General features: G+C 40.1%; 1 protein-coding gene across 1 annotated transcript; it reads right to left on the reverse strand.

Moving 5' to 3' along the window:
• Window positions 1-1,245: 1,245 nt before the first annotated feature.
• LOC145051659 (FCS-Like Zinc finger 1-like) lies at window positions 1,246-2,048 on the reverse strand. Its single transcript, XM_078999524.1, has 3 exons — window positions 2,024-2,048; window positions 1,608-1,842; window positions 1,246-1,505 (listed from the first exon to the last, which is right to left on the reverse strand). The coding sequence occupies exons 2-3, from the start codon at window positions 1,835-1,837 to the stop codon at window positions 1,343-1,345; spliced, it is 393 nt and encodes a 130-aa protein (XP_078855650.1). The 5' UTR covers window positions 1,838-1,842; window positions 2,024-2,048; the 3' UTR covers window positions 1,246-1,342.
• Window positions 2,049-24,234: the final 22,186 nt, after the last annotated feature.

A 24,234-nucleotide genomic window follows, 5' to 3' on the forward strand; every position in this document is an offset into this window, starting at 1 on the left:
AATCACCGGTTTATTCCTGAGGAGGCCAGTTAATCTCTAGTCGCTAGTCGACTGCCTTAGTGCCGCCTAACGAATGTCACTCATGTGGTCAAAATTATAGTTGAACTATAACAATCGGATGTGGTTATAGGACTATAGTTGGACTATAACATCCACATGTGTGATGGAATACATGGTATACTGGAAAACTCACTAACTTTATTCTAACATTGTTAAGTTAAATGTTTTTCAAGATGATCAAGTGTGAAGGGGAAGGGCACGACATGATTGTAAATTCACATCAATGTTATATGGTTGCTTTGAGACTTCCATTAGTTTTCATTTTGATCTAACACTATGTTTTTAATACAAATGAATGTTATGATATGTATTTAATAGAATGGAATTTTATGTTTAAACCTTTTCTAAAATGAAATTTTTGTTTGAAATTTGGGATGTTACACAAGTAAAGAGAGGTTAATTTCATTTTTTAACTTCATAATAGTTATCATCTTTTATTTTCATCAATCATACAATATCAGATAATTTCATTTTCATCCTTAATATCAAATATTAATATGATATGTGTTTAAAAGTTATAAACTCAATAAAGAGGTATATATATATATATATATATATATATATATATATATATATATATATATATATATATATATATATATATATATATATGGCTACGTCGCTACAATCATTTGTTAACTACAATCATTATGTTAATGTGTTACTATTGTAATTCTTACTAGAATTTCATCTTTGCACTTCTATTCCTCCGGGTTAGTTAAAGAATGTTTGTATAATAATTATATAAATATGTATATTCTATAAAAAATGTGTATTTTTTTAAATTCCTAAAATTAAAATTACATTCTTTCAATAATGGATCTTATCAAAAATATTCTTTCAAAAATGCATCTTGTCAAAAATATGTAATTTTGTTCTTTTAAAAATTTTTCCTGAAATAAAACTAAAAATAATATGTCATTCTTGAACATTTTGGAACTAATTTGTAGGAATAAACGTGTAAATACGAAATTCTAGAAAGAATAGCAATAGTGACACCATAACATAATAATTGTAGGCAATATATGATCCTCTCTCTCTCTCTCTCTCTCTCTCTATATATATATATATATATATATATATATATATATATATATATATATATATATATATATATGAAATGAAGAGTTAAATTAAAAAAAGTTTATGACTGGGAATGTCTATGATAGATAGTTGAGTTTTATTAGATATAAAATTAAACGGAATAGAAACTAACACACTTGACTTCTTTACATCTTTTGACACGAAAGCATGTATAAACACCCTCAAAAACACCTTTGAATCACACATCACCGATGAAGAAGTTGTCTTTCTTGTTCCCTTTTGGTAACGAGGTCTTACGACTTCGCCTCCCATTTATCACTTTGTCACGATTATTTATTTCTTTTTCTCTATCGTTATCCATTTGTTTGTTGCGACAACCATCACTACAGAAGGATTCATCTCTGCAAAAACCACAATAAACAAATTAGGTTCATTTTTTTAAGAAAATCTAGAATATCGGTGTCAGACATGTGAGGTTTTGTTAGAAAGAGTGAGTAAATTACTTGTACATAAAAATGTCAACCATTTCACCTAAATCTTTTTTGCAATTGAAGCAACTCTTGAGGAATCCATTCGTCAAGTAGTGATCATAGGATTTAAAATTGGCCGGTGGATCAACCTTGTTAGTAGTCGGAATCATGAGCATAGTTATGGGACGATGTGCAACAATTGGTTCCATATGAGAAAAAGGATTTACATGGTCCTCGTTGTTTGTGGAATGAGTGTTCAACATGTATCCTGGAACAAAAAATGTAACAATTCATGGATCAACCGATCTAAGTTATAGATCACATATTTAAAACTCAAACACCATACCTGCAAATGAGTGTTTTAGATTCGTGAAACAGTAAAAAAGAAAAACTGAGTTTGTAGAATGATGAGCTTTAGAAATTCAAGACATAAATTGTTAAATTTGTACCTTCACCTACTTTGAAATTAACAATTTTTTTTCTCAAAAGATGGATGTTAAGAATGGATGGGTGTTCATGTATATATAGGGTAGAAGTTATAAAATTTCTCTCATTCGGTGGATGACATAATCATATTAACTAGCTGCCAGTATTCTACTTCGATCCTTATCCTTAATATTTGAATTTTTCCGATTAAGTGTATAGAATATAAAAGTATTCATGTAATACCTTAAAAGATGTCTGTAATATGATAACACAAACAATTAATGTAATGTACTTGATATACCCTTTTGACCATATAATATAGTAAATTCATCATTTATTGTCAAATTTTACAATTTAATGACACATTTACCATATTTACTTCTAAAACTTTATATGTTACAACACTAGTACTTCAATTTTATCTCATTTTTTTGCTTATTACACAGATTAATTTATTTCAAAATATATAATTACAATTTATGTATTATTTTTAACAGGTTATACCAATAAATAGATCTTACAAATATATTCATATGATACTAATATCGCATATATTACAATGTCTTGAAATTACAAGATCAATAAAAAACAAAATTACAATACGAATTAAGCTTAAAATTACAGTATGAATTAAAAACTAAATCATAACATTTATAAGGGAGCTTTTTTTTATTACCATTTAGCAAAGTTGTTGATTCTTAACTCGATTCATAACTTGATAATATAAATTTTAGACTCGTGACTCGACTTGTACTCGTACGAGTCATTATATATATATATATATATATATATATATATATATATATATATATATATATGGGACGCGGGATTTAAGTATTGGACTCGTCGAGTCGGGTCCCGGACTCGACGAGTAGGCTCTGACTGGACAAAAACCTTAATCTAAGGGTTTACACCCCATTTAATCATCTCTTTCAGCCACCACTCGTCCCTATTGCTCCCATAAACCCTCCATAGCAAACCCTAAGTGTTTTGGTGCAAGATCTAAGGCTTTTGAGTGATTTTTTGGGATTTGACCTCAAGGAAGAAGGAAGAGCATAGAAGGATCAAGACGAGACTGAAGGATTCGAGTTTGGTACATCATTTGCAGTCTTTGAAAGGTATAAAGTTTATACCTTTCTTGTTCAACTGTTAGATCCCTTTTTGGGGAAGATTTAGGGCTTTTTAAGCCATATGAGGTAGCCAACCATGATTGCAAACATGGTTGGGGGTCAAGACTACGGATCTAAGTCTTGGGAGGAGTCACAAGGCAGATTTGGGTTGCTTTTGCACTCAACGAAGGTATCATGCAACATAAGAGCCATTTTAGAGCCTCTTAGGCTCAAAAGTCCCATGCATGCACGTAAAGTTCGTAACTTTATGTGCTAGATCGAGCTTAGGGGCTTGGATCTATCATTTGGTCAAAGGTTGTACATTAAAAATAGAGGATATAGGACGTGGACGTTATCGACTCGGCGAGTCAATTCTTGGGACTCGAAGAGTCCAAGGCATAAAGTCCCATATCTGTTGAGGGTCAAAAGAACTCAGTTGGGTGTTAGAAGGGTTGTAGAAGGTCCGAAGGAGTGACCCAACGTATTGGACTTAGCCTTAGACCTGGAGTTCATGGGACTCGACGAGTGCTAGAACAGACTCGACGAGTCTAAGGCAATCTCCCAAAACATGAAGACGAACTCGACGAGTTGTTCATACAACTCGGTGAGTCAAGGACAAGATTTGTTCATCAGATGAAGGTGAACTCGAAGAGTTGTTCATACAACTCAGCGAGTCGGATGAAGGTTCATTCGATGTTCATATAGAAGAGGAACTCGTCGAGTCGTTGCCAAACTCGACGAGTTGAGTCGTGGATAAGGACGGGTAAAGGGTTACGGACTCGACGAGTTGACGGCCCAACTCGGCGAGTCGGGTCAACTGGAAGTTGACTTTGACTTGGACTTGGTTGGGGGTAAAATAGTCATTTTACCCTAAGAGTAGATATCAGATTCTGACTGAGTGTTTTGTGGGGATTATAGCCGGAGGATTTCCGAAGCAGCAACAGACAGAGGTTTCCCGATTATCAGCAGCTACTCATACGAGGTGAGTTACCTTCTAGTAGCGTTGGGTCTACGGCCACAATGTTGGCCCACCAGTAGGAGTTGTATGTTAGATGATTGTCTTTGTGATATCATCTAGGTTTGCTACTACCGGATATGTTATATGCTGGCATGATATGTTATATGTGATAGTAGTAGAGTTCAGTTGTTAGGACTGAAGGGTAGGTCAGATACCCCAGATATGTCTGACAGTATATGATGATATGTTTATATGCTGGCATGATATGTTATATGTGATAGTGGTAGTAGGAGGGGAATAGTCCCCAAGTTCGGTTGTTAGGACGGAAGGGTAGTTCGGACACCCCAAATATGTCTGATAGTATGTTTATGTTATGATATATGTGATAGTAGCAGTAGGGGTGGAATAATCCCCGAGGGTCGGTTGTTAGGACCGACGGGTAGGTCAGCACCCCATAATGGCTTGACATGGGTAGGTCAGCACCCCAGAATGGCTTGACATGGGTAGGACGACACCCCAGAATGGCCGCATGGGTAGGTCAGCACTCCAGAATGGCCGTACCGGGTAGGTCAGCAGCCCATAATGGCCCGACAGTATGTATGCTATGTGATTGTATGGTATGTGGTACGATGGGGGACTCACTAAGCTTCGTGCTTACAGTTTACAGTTTTAGTTTCAGGTACCTCTTCAACGAAGGGGAAGGAGCTGGCGCGGTAGCGGCACATCATACACACACTCTTTGTTTTCCGCACTATGGATATTCTGGGATTGTACTCTGGCATGTTACCAATTTTATGACTTAGAGTTTTTAGACATGATACATTGTTTTATGAGATGATGTGATTTTAAAGTATTTTCTTATGAATGTTTTTATGAGTCAGATGGGAATTGGGCTTTTTGGACTTGGACTCTTTTGTTATGGGCTTCGGTTGGGCCAAGTTGTTTCTTTTGGTCTTAGTTGACTTGGGCCCTTTTAGGCTGATGGTTTTGGGTTGATAATTATTTTGAGAAGGCCTACAATGGGTTTAGGCCCAATTTGGAAAATTGGGCCATGGGTTGGGCCTCGGACGGTTGTTGGTATTTGGGCCTTTTGGATTATTAGGTTTAGGCCTAAGTCTTGGTACAAACTAGGTAAGGGGTAAATTGATCATTTACCCTAGTAATAGATTTATGGTTACAGACTGGAACCCAATTATTGATTGGTTGTGGTTTTGACTTTGTTAGTTCGGGGATCTGTCAGCCCAGCAGCCAGGGATTTTCTGTTTGATTTGTCATTGCGATGTGAGTCTTCTCACTATATATATGGGTCGAAGGCACCAATGCTGACCCATTACGTGTTATGTGGTATGCTAGTTGTCTCTATGATACTTGCATGGAAGACCCTGGGGGGAGCCCGTGACATTTGGATATCAGACCATGGGGGGAGGGCATTACATTCCAGGTAAAGACCATGGGGGAGCCCATGTCAACTATATGTATGTTGCATGATAATCTATGGTTGTATGTTGTGTGGTATTTTGGGGAACTCACTAAAGCTTTATGCTTGCGGTTTTCAGTTTATGTTTCAGGTACTCCGGGTTCAAATAAAAGTGCTCGGGATGATTGCAGGGCACACATCACATGTTTCCATATTCTGTGAATTACTCTGAGTTGATGGTGTTTTTGCTAACTTTTGGTTACCTTGGTTTTATGAGAAAGAAATGTATTAATGATTTCTTAATCTAAAAACAAAAAGTTCTATGTCATGATTTTCGAGACGTTACAAGTTGGTATCAAAGCCGTGGTTTGAGGGATTCAGACATACTCTCGGGTGTTTCTGAACTCAAACTGAGGGTTTGGTAAAGTTTTCAAAATGAAAAGTGTTTTAAGAAAAGAGTTTTATAAGATAAGAAAAGGTGTGGTGCATGCAATCAGCCGAGCTCAAGTAAGTTCTCCCAAAATACCCATATCTGTTATTTGATATGACTTGATTTATGAATTTGAGCATCGCATGCTAGTTAGGTCTAAGGATATGCTCAGTTTTTGCATGATAGAATGCTTGGAGAGATTACTTTGTATGTCTATTGTATGAGTTGGTAGACTTTATGCTAGAGCTGATTAGTTCGGGATAGATTGGCCTGATATGTGATGCCTTTTAGCCATGACAATATTGAATGTTATGCTGAAATTGGGATATATATTGGTACCAGTAATGCTAAGTGTATGCTTTAAAATTTGTATACAGTTAGGATCTTATAGCCCTAGAATAATTGATTTGGCCTTATTTCCTGTTCCTAGTCTGGTTGTGGTCCTAGGGTAGAGTCTTTTATTCGACAGTCTATTTGATGTTTTTCTATGTATCATTTGCATGCAAAAGGCAACCGACAGTAAGGGTGGAATTCTAGCATGAGTTGTGGTATATGGGTTGAATGTCCTATGATCGTTCTATGGATTGGAGTGTTACTGCTCGAATGTTGCATGCTTTGTGCTTTGTGGAACTCTTGGATAATGGGAGTTAACTACTACGTGAATATGAATGTATTCATGAGGTGGGTGATTGGCATTATGGGGAGTTCTTCAACAGCTGATGGTAGGGTGAGGTCGGGAACCTAGGAAATCCTAGGGATTGCTTCAGCTAGTGGGTTTTTTTGCGATTGTAACATCCTGATTCAGATGGTCCATGATTAGGGTTCATGGGCAACGAGCCGGGCATGAGGAAGTCTCAGGTTGTGGCGAGTTTCTGGAATCGTAAAGCATCTCATCACCTTTCTGTAGGTATGAGGATCTTTAGAATCGGAGTTATATCAAAGAAACTATGGAAGTTTGAATATTTGGCAAGATGAGTCCCTAAAGTGGAGAAGTGTGGCAGCGAAGTACGTTGGGCGTACGTATGCGTACGCTTAGCGTACAGATGCACGTGTTTCTTAAGCAAGAGCCACCTAGTACGTTGGGCGTACTAAGCACAGAAGGAAACCCTAAATAAGTGAAGTGTCCATATAAAAAGAAAGAGATGGTCTCATTCCTGGCCACCTTCCTCAGTTATTAAACCCTCTCAAACCCTAATATCCGTTCTTGAAGCTTGTGGTGGCCATGATGAGCTTGTTTGTGTTCTTGTGGACTTTTAAGAGTTAAGAAGGAGCATGGAAGGGAGTGAAGTTGAAGATCAGGCTGTAGATCTGAGCTTTCTTGGGGTAGAGCACCATTTGAAGGTATAAAGCTCCAAGCTTTCCCTCTCTTTTTGTTTTGTGCATATTAGTGTCCATTTTAGGGTTTTTGGTCCCAAGCTTGAGGCTTTATGAGTTTATGCACTCTAGAGCTTAACAACCTGTCCTTTTAACTGTTTCTAGTGGTGGAGAACCATAAAAATAAGGTCTTGATCGTGTGAATCTACCCATGCATGAGTTATGAGCATTTTGGGTTAAGAAAGTAAGAGTTTTTATGTGTTGTGAACTTATCAGCCATGCAAAGGCTTAAAGTCGATAACTTTATGGAGTAGGAGATGTTAGGAAGTCCAGATCCAAGAGATGAGTTAAGGACCTAACGGGTTAAGACCCGGAAATTGATTTAAGCAAAACTGAGAGTACACCCAGCGTAATCCTAGTACACCCCACGTACTGGGCTGAGGTCCCCGATCAGAATTGTGCATGCTTGAGTACGCTGAGTGTACCAAAGGAGGTATGCCCCGCGTAACCCTTCTGTGGGCTTTTGGGCTAAGTGATGTTTTGGGCCTTGAGTGTTGGGCCTGGAGTTTAGGCTTCATGCATAGAGTCTTGGACCAGCGGAGTGTATATATGTGCTTTGGGGCCCTTGGTTTGGGCTTGCCTTTTTGGTTGGGAATTGGGCCGTGTGAGGACCCATTTATTTTGGGTTTTGGTGGGCCCAAAGGGCTTAGGGTATTAATGGGTTATTAGGTGGTCTATCTTTAGACCCAATGAGTGAGAGGTTGGACTTAGCTCCTAATTGAGATTTATTGTGGGTTTAGCATAGAGTTAGAGTCTGGTACGTAGCAGCGGTGATTATAGGAGCTGTTCTTCATCCGAGGTGAGTCTTCTAACTATACTTTATCTAGAGTGGTAATTAGAGTTATGTGACAGAGCATTTTGTATGTTATTTATATGATGTGATGCACCGCATTATTTCGATGTGATTTATGTTGTGTATATTCCAGAGTTTACAGAGTTAGAACCAGAAGGTTCACAAAGTTAGGACCAGAGGGTCCACAGAGTTAGGACCAAAGGGTCCACAGAGTTATAGCCTCGAGTGGCTAATATGTGTTATTGTGGTATTTTGAAGGAACTCACTAAGCTTCGTGCTTACTGTGTTATGTGTTATGTGTTTTAGGTTTTCTTATTTGGAACGGGGGACGACACCAACTTGATTGTACACACCAGAGAAATAGTTAAGAGGATCTTGGATTATCATTTTATTAAACATGGAGCTATGTTTTGTGATTTAATAATGATGTTTTGTGAAATATGTACTGATAATTATAATTTTTTAAAAGAAATTGTTTTGAAATTTACGGTGTTACAAGTTCGTATCAGAGCCATGGTTCGAGGGATTCGGATGCACCTTCGGGTATATCTGGATTCAAACTGAGGAATGGAGGAAAATTTTCAAAATAAATGATTTTTTTCTAAAAACAAGCAAGAGTTTCTAAAAGAAAACGAGAAAGAGCAGTGTGTACAATCAGCCAAAGCCCGAACGATGATTTCCCAAAATACTCTTACCTTATGTTTTATGAGATATTATGCATGCTAGAGATAGGCTAGGTATTTCATATATTAGGACTAGAGTGGCCTGATTTGTGATGCCTTAGCCTAGGAGTTGTTTTTATCTGTGATGCGCTTATGAGTATGTGTTGAGTAAGAGTATCCAACGGGAATCCTTATAGAGAGGGATTTTGAGTAGAGGAGTAATCTAGGAGAGATACCTAGATGAGCATTGGTGGAACCTACCGAGATAGTAGCTAGATACTGTGGGAGGTAGATTTGCAGAGTTCGGTGATATCTTTTGAGTATGAGTAGAGCTAGTGGAGTTATCACCTAGAGCGGGTTATATGTGGTTATTCGATGCCCGAATGCTGCTTGCTTCGTGCTTTGTGGAACTCCCGATGATGAGAGTTAGCTAACAAGTGAATGTGACGATATTCAGGAGGTAGATGACAGGCATCATAAGGAGTTTCTTAGCAACTGATGGTGGAGAAATGTGAGAAACTAGGAAGAGCCTAGGAAGTGGCCTTAGTCAGGTGAGTACGCTGACAGAGTAGAGCATTTTGCTGGGGAGCGAGCACGCGTGTTGATATTGGTGAAGAGGAGGTTGAGCAGCTACTTAGGGAATCTGGAGTGGTCCGTGTAGAGAGTATGAGTAGATATGGAAGGTAGTATGGCCCGTACTACTGAAAGCAAAGGACCCATACTGTAACATCCCAAATTTCACGTCCAAAAATTTCCTTTAAATTAAGTGGTCTGTAAAACTTTTATAGTAAAACGTCATACGATCATATCATTTCATTAAACATATCTCGCATCTAAATACCCAACACATGAAAATAGTTATAGTGTCAGAGTACAATCCCAAAATATATCATAATGTGGAAAACCAAGTGTGTGTATGATGTGCCGCTACCGCGCCGGCTCCTTCCCCTTCGCTGAAGAGGTACCCGAAACAAAACTGAAAACTGTAAGCACGAAGCTTAGTGAGTTCCCCCATCGTACCACATACCATATAATCATATCACATACATACTGCCAGACATTTCTGGGGTGCCTGACCTACCCGTGTCAAGCCATTCTGGGGAGCTGACCTACCCGTGTCGAGCCATTCTGGGGTGCTGACTACCCATCGGTCCGAACAACTGAACCTCGGGGACTGGTCCCCTCCTACTACCTCTTTTGCATATAACATACAAGCCAGCATTCAAACATATCATCACATACTGTCAGACGTATATGGGGTGTCTGACTACCCTTCGGTCCTATCAACCGAACTCTACACACACAACATATCATGCTATCATATAACATATCAAGTAGTAGCAAACCTAGATGATATCACAAAGACAATCACCTAACTTAGGAACCCTACTGGTGAGCCGGCATTGTGGCCGTAGACCCACCGCTACTGGAAGGTAACTCACCTCGAAGTAGCTGCTGAGATGCACGGAAACTGTCTGACTGCTGCTGCTGCTCCGGAAATCCTCCGGCTGCAATTCCCACGAAACACTCAATCAAACACCGCTAACCTCCCTTAGGGTGAAATGACCACTTTACCCCTAGCCAAGTCAAAAGTCAAAGTCAAATTCAACTTCCAGTTGACTCGACTCGCCGAGTTGGCTCGCCAACTCGTCGAGTCCCTATCCAGTCGATTGTCCTTACTCCCGTTCCTACTCGTCGAGTTAGGCATAGACTCGAAGAGTTCTCTTTCTAAACTGATATCCAATTGTCCTTCATCCAACTCGTCAATTTGTATGAACAACTCGTCGAGTTCATCTTCTTCTGATGAACACTTTGGTCTGTGACTCGCCGAGTTGTATGAACAACTCGTCTAGTCTGTTCTTGAGGCAAGAAGGTTGCCTTGGACCTCGCCGAGTCAGGGCATTGACTCGCCGAGTCCCTCCATCACTGAGTCTGGCTTCCGATTCACTGAGTCTACTTAAATCTCACTGGTCCCACTCGGCATAACTCAAAAGGGAAAATCGGGGACTCGCGACTCGACTCGCCGAGTCCGAAGAACGACTCACCGAGTCACCTGCAAGCAACTTCTATATACTCGATCTTGCTTGAATCCAGTGCATTCCATTCATGGATCTGGGTTCTTAGGGCTTGATTATAACGTAAAGTTTCCAACTTTACGTATAAATAAGCACCAATGAAGGTTTTAGGGCTCAAAATGCACTAAAAGAGTTGATCTAGGGCTTCCATGCAATATGGCTCCAAAAAGGCAGTAGATCCGAGCTCCTAGAGCCCAATCATGCCTAGATCTGAAGTCCCTTAACACTATAAGCTCATTACTCAAAGATCAAGACTAGAAGTGGCCTTAAAATGACTATCATAAGCTCTTAATGAGATAATAATGAAGGAACAGAGAGGGTTTCGAGTCTAATACCTCTAGAAGCTTTGAAATGGCACAAAGATTCAGGATCTTCTTCCTCTCCTCTTGATCTACCTTCTTCTTCTCTCCAAAACTTCAAGGAATTGTACCAAAAGCACCCAAAATACCAAAAGAGCGGTTAGGGCTTCGAGAGGGAGTGTTCTGGACGCAATGGGGGCTGTTATGAGGCACAAAACAATGTTTAAATAGGGTGCAACCCTTTGAAATTAGGGTTTCTTCCAGACTGGCGGACTCGCCGAGTCGAGGATATGGACTCGTCGAGTCGCCAACTTAAACGTGCTCGAAATCCTAGCCCTACTCAGCGAGTCGGGCCTACAACTCGCCGAGTTCCAGCTAAAAATGCAAAGTTGCTTAGTTTAAATTACATACCAGGAACCAGGTGCCACACATACTCGATGCAGGGAGTATCCTAGAGGTTCTAAGTGGCAGATCGAGAGGTGATGTCATGGTTCGAGTACCATGATTGGAAGTAGATCGAGAGGTGATCTCATGGTTCGAGTACCATGATTGGTGGCAGATTGAGAGGAGGCATCGTGGTTCGAGTACCATGATATGTGACGGTTAGTGCTTTTGGTTTTTACCGATTATTCCGCAGTGATTATCTAGACCAAGGTCAGATATGAAAGAGTATGGGTCCAGAAGGCTAGGATGAACAAGTTTTAGTGGATCATCCCTTGATAGGGAAATTGAGTTAGCTCCGAGGGATTGCTGGTGATGTGCCAGAAGAGTCGCAAGACTCAGGATTGAGCAGGGATGATACGTTATGGAGGAGTACGGTCGAAGCTGGGCAATCGGCCGATAGTAGAGACGTTGCCTTTGTGACCCGAGTAGTGCTATCTTCGTTCCTAAGGGATACGTATGAGGTGTTGAAATTTCGGTTTCTGAGTTAGGAGTTAGCCTTGTAGGATCGCACTGATGGTGATCTTCAATCAGAGTATCTGGCAGTAGGTCTATCGCGAGGGAATGCTATAGCTTGAGCAGGTTGTCAGTGGGGACTGAGACGGTCAAGGACAAAGATACACCCTATTGGAGTATAGTAGCGCATGTGATAGCTGCATCTTTGGACGATCAAGAGGAGTATATCAGGGTGGTGGCTCTTATTGTTTTTGATGTGTATAGAGAGTGGAAATGTGGTTTCTGCTCTTATGATAAGGGACGTGTCGGAGCGTGGGACGAGGAGTCGAGGATGAGGAGTATGATAGTTCATTATTTCCATATTAGGAGTCAGGGTTAATATTGGACACTTGGAAGGTCCGGTGAGGGTATGATGTGAGATTCTGAATGACTAGAGGCGGTCATGATGGTAAGTTCTGAGGATTTCCTATGAGATTTGGGTATTTGGAGTTGTTCGATCTCTGCCGAGGAGATCATCGAGCGTTGCGTAGCACCTTGCGAGAGTGGGTGCGATGTTGCTGGTGGAGACAATCCAAGGGATAGAGTGTTAGTGCACCAATCGGTGATGGTTCGAACCCTAAGTGTGGGAGGACCGAGTCTTTTGGTTGAGAGGATTAGAGAGTTGTCCGAGAACGGTTAGAGATCTAGATAGAGAGGTCTGCGGTGTGGATTTCTGAGATCAGGGTTATTGTTGGTCAAGGAGAGGTGCAGAGTGAGATAGTGCATGTGGTACGTGTTTAAGAAAGGATGAGTGTCTCCACGGCAAGTGGTTGTTGGTCAGAGACCTTGTGGTAGTTAGGAATCCTTTAAGGTTAAATGGTAAATTCAAGGTGGTTGGCTTGTGAGGTTGGTTCGGCGGTTGAGAGTTTCTGGTTTAGAGTGTGGGCTATTATATGCAGTATGAGAAGGGAAGAAGTTGATTAGTCAACCAAATTCAGAGTCGTTATGGTTATTCTAGCATGAGTTTTGGGCAATAGAGGAGGAAGTTTCGGATTTGTCATCTTCGTGTTTTGAGTCGTTGGTAATTTATTTGTGTTTTAATTCGGAAGATGGAGTATTTCGGGGTATCCGAGTTCAATGTCCTAAATCTCGGATTATTTTGAGTTTTGAGCTTGAGATGCCAAGTAGGGGTATCGAGTGTCTATGGTTTTGGTGGGAGGCCCTTCAACTATTTGACATCAAAAGGATTTATTTGAGAATGTGAATTGCAGCGAGAAAAAGAGGTTTTGTCACGACGGTGGTCATCCGAAGTAGTGTTGCTTAGCCTGGATGGGTGTGCGTGTGCCTATCTATGGATGATCCGTAAGGCATGAGTAATGATCGCAGTGTGGCGTCAATCTGAGAGTGAGATTGTGAAGTGGTAAGAGTTAGCGGGATAAGACCGCGAAGAGCTACAGTTCAATGAGTTAGTGATGAGAGAGGGCGTTGTGATGTCACGGGTAGTCGTAGTACTCACTGGTCAGAAAGAGGGTGTTGTGATGCTACGGGGAGCCGTAGTACTCACTGGTCAGAGATAGGGTGTTGTGATGCTACGGGGAGTCATAGTACTCACTGGTCAGAGAGAGGGTGTTGTGATGCTACGGGGAGTCGCAGTACTCACTGTTCAGAGAGAGGGTGTTGTGATACTACGGGGTGTCGTAGTACTTACTAGTCAGAGAGAGGGTGTTGTGATGCTATGAGTAGTCGTAGTACTCACTGGTCAGAAAGAGGGTGTTGTGATGCTACGGGGAGCCGTAGTACTCACTAGTCAGAGAAAGGGTGTTGTGATGCTACGAGGAGCTGTAGTATTCACTAGTCAGAGAGGAGGGTGTCGTTATGCTATGGGGAGCCATAGTACGCACTAGTTAGAGAGAAGTTGTTGATGAAGCACTCTTGTTTAGAGCATGACGCAGAAGAGTCCTAGGCTTGAGTAGCCCTAATTTATGAGTTTTTAGGAGCCTGGTGGTCGGACCAGGGGCGAGACCAGGGTCTCCTCAATGATCGGGAATCATTGTATTCTGAGTGAGGTGTGGGCATCGCAATTTGAAGGAATTGGATAAGTGAAGTACGCATGAGTTGCGGGTCACGAGTCATGAGTTGAGTGGGTCTTTGGGACAATTGGTTCCTACTTTGGGTCGGACCAAACTCTCGAGTTGAGTTGAGTCTGGGTGGCATGTTGGATAGACGAGATGAGATTCTGGAATCAGAGATGGATTCGATATTGAGGGGCATTGTTTATCATATGATGTCTTAAACCTGTGTAGGTCAGTACTCGGGTACGGGAAGTACCGCGAGATGCATGGAACTTTGAGTAGTGAACGACATAGGTTGGGGTTGAGTCGACCTTCAGTGGGTGTATAGCATTCGCTTGGGGTAAAGCGAATTTCATGACTTGTGTGTCACTATGGATCGAGGTAGTTATTGTGAGACGGGAGCCATTGAGATGGTTGAGATAATGCAATGGACCTTGGAGGTTCAACGGATGGGTCGAGTTCAGACCTGGTGCTCAGTGTTAAACAGGGGTATGTAAAATGGAGCTGAGGCTTATGGTTATTTTTGTGTCTGAGGACACTTCTGAGCGAGCACGATTATTCTCTTGTGTCTGAGGGCAGAGTGTTGAGAATTCACTGTTCGGATGGGTTAGTATAACAGTTCAGTGAATGAGCCCTGGTGGGATGTGAACCCTTCCGTTCTTTGGGGCGTGATCCAGATTGTTTGGTGCATTGGTATGAGTGACCGATAGCCAATTGTTGAATTTTGTCTTGTGAAGAAAGAGGAGCAGTGAGTCATCAGAGTTTGAGGTTCAAGGGGCGACTATCATGGTGATAACATGAGTGGACGGTTTAGCGGCGGGCCAAGCGACTGGAGTTCCCGATTTTGGGAAGGTCAAAAAGGGGGTATCTTAGTGGCAGAGGGTTTGATTTTGGTTCTGGATTTGGGAGTTCCTATTTGGACTCAGGCATCCATGGAAAGATAGTGGTGGGATATGAGGTCCTTTTTATTGGTGCCTCTTGGGTTTGGTTTCAATCTAAGTGTTGATAAGAAGCGATTTCGAGGGCGAAATCTGATTAAGTGGGGGAGAATTGTAACATCCTGATTCGGATGGTCCATGATTAGGGTTCGTGGGCCACGAGCTGGGCATGAGGAAGTCTCGGGTTGTGGCGAGTTTCTGGAATTGTAAAGCATCTCATCATATTTCCGTAGGTATGAGGATCTTTGGAATCGGAGTTATATCAAAGGAGCTATGGAAGTTTGAAGATTTGGAAAGATGAGTCCCTAAAGTGGAGAAGTGTGGCAGCGATGTACGCTGGGCGTACGTATGCGTACGCTTAGCGTACAGATGCGCGTGTTTCTTAAGCAAGAGCCACCTAGTATGCTAGGCGTACCAGGGGGTACGATGGGCGTACTAGGCACAGAAGGAAACCCTAATTAAGTGAAGTGTCCCTATAAAAAGAAAGAGATGGTCTCATTCCTGGCCACCTTCCTTAGTTATTAAACCCTCTCAAACCCTAATATCCGTTCTTGAAGCTTGTGGTTGCCATGATTAGCTTGTTTGTGTTCTTGTGGACTTTTAAGAGTTAAGAAGGAGCATGGAAGGGAGTGAAGTTGAAGAACAGTCTGTGGATTCTAAGCTTTCTTGGGGCTAGAGCACCATTTGAAGGTATAAAGCTCCAAGCTTTCCCTCTCTTTTTGTTTTGTGCATATTAGGGTCTATTTTAGGGTTTTTGGTCCCAAGCTTGAGGCTTTATGAGTTGATGCACTCTAGAGCTTAAGAACCTGTCCTTTTAAGTGTTTCTAGTGGTACAGAACCATAAAAATAAGGTCTTGATCGTGTGAATCTACCCATGCATGAGTTATGAGCATTTTGGGTTAAGAAAGTAAGAGTTTTTATGTGTTGTGACCTTATCAGCCATGCAAAGGCTTAAAGTCGATAACTTTATGGAGTAGGAGATGTTAGGAAGTCCAGATCCAAGAGATGAGTTAATGTGACATCCCCATTTTCACGGCTAGAAAAGACCAATTTTATTTATGCTTTATAAAAATCAGAGTACCTCTTTTTAATAAAAATGTGCGGAATTTGTTCCCAGTGAAACATGATAAATACGTTATCAGGGCATTTCCGAAGAAAAGTAGTTTTATTCATTTAAAAACATTTGGGATGTCATCGTCAATACCGAAACATAAGCATAAATAGAACTTACATTCATTTACACTAGTGATTTATATCTCCTTAATCTCTCAGTGTAATGTAACTTCATATCGACACCTGTGATACAAATAAACTGAGTGGGTCAGGTTGGGAAACCTGGTGAGTACATAGGGTTTTCAACCCACAATAATATAATTATTATGTTTAAACAATCATGCAATGAACCCAATTACCCGTCCCCATTATCTTCTTTACTCTTAAGGATCTACCCTAAGAATCAACTATTTCTCATTCATTCATTCCTAAGGATTATCCTAAGGAATAGGTACAAAGTCCATCGTTGTCAATGACACAGCTGTCAAGCACAACTACTAGTTCCATCACTTAGGCACAACTGCCAAATTTGTGACATTCTCTACGAGGCGCATCTGCCGGTAGTGTCATTTAGGCGCAGCTGCCAAGGTTATCTCGTTTATCGACAATATCGTTTTCGAGAATCCACTCGCAATAAAAGTCAATGGGTTTTTAGAGTACACATGTGAACACGTCGTTCACAACACCTATAGGTTGCGAGCCTGCTAGTGTTCCACTGGACTGTCTAGAATAGTCTGTGGTTGTCATCTATACTCTGCTAGATGACGGGGCCAACATTTGGGTACAAGGCTTCTCACATCCTCCACCTCTCACCCTCACCTCATGGTCTATTTCACCTCTCACCTCATCATCTAACTCATATTTCATCTATTACATCTACCCATGTTTTACCCCAACATTTTCGTAGATATAAAATACATATACAGTATAAATTATTTAAAACGTGTTATAAAAGCGTTCATCTAGCATAGGCAGCAAGTACTCAGATAATATGCACACATAGCACGTAATTTATATAAAATACTTCATATCTATGTGTAAGATGAAAGTAACTATGCACTCACTTGAAAAGGTGGTGATTCCGAACTCAGACAGCGGTTCACTTCTTAAAAATAATTTCCTTCGACAAAACCTTGTATTATTACCACTAGAGTTTAGTCTATTATTCGCCGAGACTAATCAATAGTCTAGCTATTATTACTATTATATAAGCGTTAAACAATACTTATATAACCCATAATAATAGCCCGAGTACTTATTATAAGTTCCTAATAACGTTACTATAATTAAATAAAAACTATATTAAAAATAGCGTAGGCGTAGCTAACTTACAACGGGTTTTATAAAAAATCGGGATTTTCTTGGAGCAGCGTTCCCAAGCCAGAAAGCTCTTCTTCTCGGAGCCGTCGAGCACTCTGGGGCTTCCGCCTCGTGCTAGGGAGGTTCCCTAGGCTTTTCGGGGGGTTTCGGGGCTAGAGAGAGGTTCTAGAGAGAGAGAGAGAGAGAGAGAGAGTAAAGAGAAGAAAGAATGGGAAATGTGTGAAGAAAATGAGGGTGGGAGAGGTTGTATTTATAGTGTGAAAAATGGTTGAACTTTGTGCCACATGCCACCATCTAGTGGCAAGACTTGGGGAGAAAGCAATGGCCAAGATTGTGCCACATCATCCATTTTCGCATAGCACACTTCGACTTCTAAAATCCATAACTTTCACATACGACCTCCGTTTTTGACGTTCTTTATATCCACGTGTAGGTAAAAATAAGGTCTACAACTTTTATTTTAACTCTGTCAGCTAAATCTCGACCGATCTTAAATTTAACAGTACGAGGAGATTATACTGTTAAATGTCCGTGTAAAATTCATAACTTCTACATACGGACTCTGTTTTCGTGTGTCTTATTACCATTCAGTTCCTATTAATGAGATCTTCAATTCTCATTTAGGTCGCGTAGCCCAAAAATCGCTCGATCTAAAATTCGAGTTTCGGGCTGTGCACTGTTAAGCCAAATCTTAGAAAATTCATAACTTCCTCATACGAAGTCAGATTTGGGCATTCTTTTTTTTTTGTATGTTCTTGGTTTAACGTATACTACAACTTTTGTTTAGATTTATAAGGCTAAAAAGTCCTCCATCGTAAATTTACTATTTACGTCTCCTGGTTTCGTGCCGGTTTTTTGCTATAAAACTTTGACGGACCATAATTTCTTCGTTATAACTCAGATTTCAATGTTCTTTATATGTACAGAACCCTTGAGACGTATTCTACATCCTGGTTAAGATTATTTATTCTAAATAATCTTTTGTCAAAAAGTTTGTTTTCGACCCCTATTATCTCTAAATTGACTAGCCCGGATCTACAGGCGTTACAATTAAGGACTTAACGGGTTAAGACCCATAAATTGATCTAAGCAAAACTGAGAGTACGCCCAATGTAATCCTAGTACGCACCGCGTACTGGGCTGAGGTCCCCGATCAGAATTGTGCATGCTTGAGTATGTTGAGTGTACCAAAGGAGGTATGCCCCGTGTAACCCCTCTGTGGGCTTTTGGGCTAAGTGATGTTTTGGGCCTTGAGTGTTGGACCTAGAGTTTGGGCTTCATGCATAGAGTCTTGGACCAGCGGAGTGTATATATGTGCTTTGGGGCCCTTGGTTTGGGCTTGCCTTTTTGGTTGGGAATTGGGACGTGTGAGGACCCATTTATTTTGGGCTTTGGTGGGCCCAAAGGGCTTAGGGTATTAATGGGCTATTAGGTGGTCTATCTTTAGACCCAATGAGTGAGAGGTTGAACTTAGCTCCTAATTGAGATTTATTGTGCGTTTGGCACAGAGTTAGAGTCCGGTACGTAGCAGCAGTGATTATAGGAGCTGTTCTTCATGAGTCTTCTCACTATACTTTACCTAGAGTGGTAATTAGAGTTATGTGACAGACATTTTGTATGTTATTTATATGATGTGATGCACCGCATTATTTCTATGTGATTTATGTTGTGTATGTTCCAGAGTTTACAAAGTTAGAACCGGAAGGTTCATAGAGTTAGGACTAGAGGGTCCACAGAGTTAGGACCAAAGGGTCCACAGAGTTATAGCCACGAGTGGCTAATATGTGTTATATGTGGTATTTTGAAGGAACTCACTAAGCTTCGTGCTTACTGTGTTATGTGTTTCAGGTTTTCTTATTTGGATCGCGGGACGACACCAGCTTGATTGTACACACCAGAGAAAGAGTTAAGAGGATCCTGGATTATCATTTTATTAAACATGGAGCTATGTTTTGTGATCTAATAATGATGTTTTGTGAAATATGTACTGAGAATTATAATTTTTCAAAAGAAAAATTGTTTTGAAATTTACGGTGTTACAACGATGTTTAGTGAGTTTTTGGGTGCATCAGATTGAGAATGTGACTTAGAGGATTCGATATGATTCTTGAGGAAAGTATGGATAGGTGTGGAAGGTAGTATTGGGCACGTACTACTGAAAGCACAGGATCCATACTCGAATTGGGGAGAGTCTTGGAGAATCTAAGAAGCTTGTGGGAAGAGGATTCTTGAGTATGTTATGACCTTTTGCATGTTGTATTTCAGTTTGGTGATGAGCTCCCAGAAAGGAGGTTCAGGTTATGGTTCCGACTGAGGTGAGCGTACTGAGCTGTTTACGGAGCAGATGTGGGAATTCATCTCATCAGAGATTACCCGTGGTATTTTGGAGCATAATCCTACGATCTTTGATTCTGTTAAGGAGGAGATTTTGTAGATCTTGGATGGGCGTTGGGCGCAATTCATGGTGAGGTTATGACTATCGTTGGAGCTCGCACTCTATCATTCTGTGAGCGAGAGATTGATTTGGAGCACCTAGGGAGGAGGGGGCCAGATTAGTTGCAGGAAAGGGAGGGTCTCATGAAAAGACCCAATACTTCGAATCAATGTTGGGAGACCATCATGGCCGGGGTCAGTATGGAACGTATGGGAAACTACACGATGGAGCTTGCCATTCCAGGGGTATGGGTTGCTACAAGTGTAGCAGGATCAATCATGTCAGCAAGGATTTTCCTCAGGGGGCAATTCCGTCATGTTTTCTCTATGACCAAGTGGGCCATAAGACGACCATTTGTTCGATGAGGAAAGGAGGAGCAGTGATTGCACTTGCTCTGGCTATTTTTTGGATCTCTGATAGTCATGAGAATAGAGCAGGAACCCCAACAGAGAGGAGCTGATCATTTCAATGTCAGGCACGGGAGGCTCATGCTCCAACATGTGATTTTGCGGGTTTGTTATCTTTTGTGTTCTCTTCAGTTGTTATCAGTATTTATGTGTATGGAATTCTATATTGTTTTGGGTAAGCATTATCTTTGGTTTAAGTCTCTATTATTAGTGGGTTATATCCTCGAAGAATTGTTATATGCCTTTTGCATGTCGTGGTCATTACTCGGTTATTGAAGGATTGTATCTTGTGTAACAGTTCTCAATGTGTTTGGTTGTTATTCTGGGTTTGGCCAAGATCAGTTCAGGGGTATTGTGTGGAAGGTCTTTGGTTAGGATTCAGTGGGTTGGTTCTTAAATAATTGACAGGGTTCAACGGTTTTAGTATTTTGTTCTGATAGGAGAGGCAGTTGCCTATGGAAAAACTGATGGGTTCAAACACTACCGCTGCTAGGAGAGGATACGTAGCAGGAAGATGGTGGTGTCATTTGCATGAGTTGTTTGGTCATAGGAATGACATGGAAGTTTCATATTTGCTCATGTTACAGTCAATTAGGATTCATGTATTCTTTGAGAATGGGAGTTGGGATGAAGATTTGTTGGTTCAAGGAAAGGGTTATGGTTTTTATTTGCCAACATAAGAACTCAGGGAAGTGGTATGGTATCATGGGAGGTCATTTATGTGACAACCCGATATTTTGAGACAATAAAATGTAACACCAGTCAAATTTAGGTCAAAATTTAACTTTCCTAAAATCTTATTTGGGTTAAATAAAGTAGTAGGAATCGTATCAAGGTTTTCGTACATATAAAGAACCCTAAAATCCGAGTTATAACGAAGAAGTTATGACCAACCGAAGATTCTCGGCAAAACCGGCAACACCGATTAAACGAAAAACGCGAAGTTTCAATACAATAGTTTTTAGCCTTAAGTATCTAAATGAAAGTTGTAGATAACATTAAACCGTAAACGTACGTAAAAAGAACGTCCAAATCTGACTTCGTATGAGGAAGTTATGATTTTTCCAAGATCTGGATATAGCAGTAGACAACTAAAAACTTGAAATAGAGATCGAGATACTTTTGGCCGAAACAACCTAAACGAGAATTGAAGGTCTCAACAATATTAGCGCAACGGTAAAAAGTCTGACGAAAACGGACATCGGATGAAGAAGTTATGGATTTTTAACGGATTTTTTGTGTCCCAGCCCGTTAGAAATAAATAATTAAAAATAAAGTCAAAATTTTCCAATGAAGTCTAAACGAGAGTTGTAGAGCATATTTTCAACTACGCGTGCATATAAAGAATGTCAAAAACGGAGCTCGTACGCGAAAGTTACGGATTTTACAAGTTCGAGACCCGAAATTCGAGGTTGTCAGGCTTGCCACGACGTGGCACAGTTTACCGCGACCTGAAAAGTGACTGAGAGCATCCAATCAATGGAAGAGGATAGGGTTGCTCACCACGACGTGGCACACCCTTTGCCACGACGTGGCACTCAAAATTTGCCCCTATAAATAGATCTCAAGGGCTCCGAGTTTCATTGCTCAGTTCTCTTCTTTCTCGCGCCGAAACTCTGCGTTTAAGCCCCCGAAGCCCTCCCAAAGCCCCGGTTTTCACCTTCAAGTTCCGAAGGAAGGTTTTGCGTTCCCGAGATTCCTGAGAAAAACAACTTTTCCAAGTCGAAGTTCTGCTCGATTATCATCTTGCCTTCTTCAATCAATCAAGTGAGTTCATACCCCTTAATTAACCTTTTAAATCCTTTTAAATGTTTATAAATGCTTTATGGGGGGGGGGGGGAGAATACAAGTTGAATCGTGTTTAGTTATTATATCAATCACATGTGATTAATAACTAGCATGCAAATGGATTTACTATACGTTAACTGTTTTACCAAACAGATTCCTTCAAATGACTTTCTTAAACGTTTTTACATGTTTAAAACTCTTTATCAAACTATCTTACAGACTGTAAGTTTCCTTTCAAACTCTGTTACAAAGGTATTTTCAAACAGAGGTTTTCCTTATACTTAAACTGTCTTATCAAACAAAATACTTTCAATCATTTTATAAACTGACATCAGGTCATCGTTTCTTAGTATTAAACTTTTCAAAGGTTTTACAAAACTTCTTTTACGCTTATATATTGTCAAATGCATGCCTACATATGTATAGTTATATAACTAATGTTTAAAGGACGTAGGACGGTTGGCTCGCTTTATTTCCTTTTCCTCGTTGGGATGTGGCCTTAGGGCATTGGTTGCTTGTCTGAATGTCGTCTAAATATTAAATATATATCATGTATACATATATAGGTATAAAGGTTCCATTAGTCAGTTCAGTACCTTTGGATAGCAAAGGTATACTTCCGGTTATACTCGTACATTTCTAGTAACTATAATAGGTATAGTTAGGAGATACTACTTACAATTCCAAGTACAAGGAATCACACAAGAGTCATTTCATTCATGAGTCTATACCAACGTTTTATTTACAAGTATGCATTCTTCATAACAAGGATAATCTTTTCATACAAAAGGTATTTCATTATATTACTCGTGAACTTGTTGTTATCAATCATGTGAGACATATGGCTTTGTTAGTACCAAAACGAAAGTCCCCATCTTTAACCAGAGTCTCCTGGAGGGAGAGCACGAATTTGTGTATAGATCTATACGGGTTTGACGAACCCGCACCTAAACTGTAAGCTCCAGTTAGACCGGTAGGTCTGGGGTGACAAATGTCGACATTAGTACCACGCCTAGTATGGTTATGAGAAACTTACAACCCGCGGAAACAACAACTCTTGTACATAGTAATATACATTTAACTCAATCATGCTCAGGGGGTAATAACTATACCATGGGATATTATTAGCATGCTCACAATTCGGGATAAACACCCTTTTAACCAGTTTTACTTAAACAAAAGACTCACAGGGAGTATTAAAAAAATATTTGATATAGATAAACTATTTTACTGTTCGGCGAGTTTCCACGCCGTGAATATCCTAGTGCAAAAGGATACATTTTTAGTTATTATATTATTTTTCTTCCTTTACTTTGTGACACATTCACATGAACGACGAGGTAGGACGTATTCGATATAGATAAACTATTTTCCTTATTACCTTTATATTGTGACTCATACACATAAACGACGAGGTAGACTATAACTTTTATAATAATAGTTAAACAAGGGAAAAACCGTCACATCTACAGTGATGTTTACTTACAAAACAGTCGGGTCTTGGTAGAAGACTACTTTTATACTAGTAGGAAATATAGGATTTTCTAGGGTTTACAAACGTTTACAGTTACTTACAAACATTCTTCAACTTTTTCCAAAAGTTTACAAGTCTTTACTTTACAGTTTTTACAAATCAAAGACACATTAATACTTATGAATTCACCAGCTTTATTGCTGATAATCTCTTTCAAAATAACTTGTATTCTCAAGTCACATATAGACAGGTACGACGACCAGGTTTTGTGAAGACGGAGGAATCAAGACTCCTCTTTTATTTTGATTAGTTATCATGTTGTCTTATACTATGAAAGAACACACTTGTAATCAAAATTATACTATTAATTCAATTGATGATGTTGTTGCTTGTTTACTACTTTACATTTGTTGTGATACATTACATGACGTCCTCCGCCCCAGAACGTTTTCGCCGTTCTCGGTTTTGGGGTGTGACAGATTGGTATCAGAGCATTGTTTATAGTGAATTGAGTATATCAACCCATAAAAGATATACGAATTATAAACACAATGGGATTAAAATACTCTGACCAAGAGTTTATACATTTAAATAATAAAATATTTAACTAAGTATATGTGCCTGCATTCATACTAAAATCCGTGTCACAAAGACAAGAACAAAAGTATTACAATTGTTGAATATCACAGGGAAGCTCGAGGATGTATTGTTAGTCTTGGGAGTGCCATAGCCTGATCAACTATGCTGGTCTGAGG

The sequence above is a fragment of the Lactuca serriola genome, chromosome 5, assembly GCF_051521515.1.
Source record: "Lactuca serriola cultivar US96UC23 chromosome 5, Lser_US96UC23_V15, whole genome shotgun sequence".
Taxonomy (NCBI): Eukaryota; Viridiplantae; Streptophyta; class Magnoliopsida; order Asterales; family Asteraceae; genus Lactuca; species Lactuca serriola.

Excerpts from the sequence above, each read along its gene's own strand:
- LOC145051659 (XM_078999524.1), bottom strand. The coding sequence starts at position 1,837 with ATGTTGAACACTCATTCCACAAACAACGAGGACCATGTAAATCCTTTT. Across the intron at positions 1,506-1,607 it reads GTTGACATTTTTATGTACAA|AGATGAATCCTTCTGTAGTG; the intron begins GTAATTTACTCA and ends TGGTTTTTGCAG.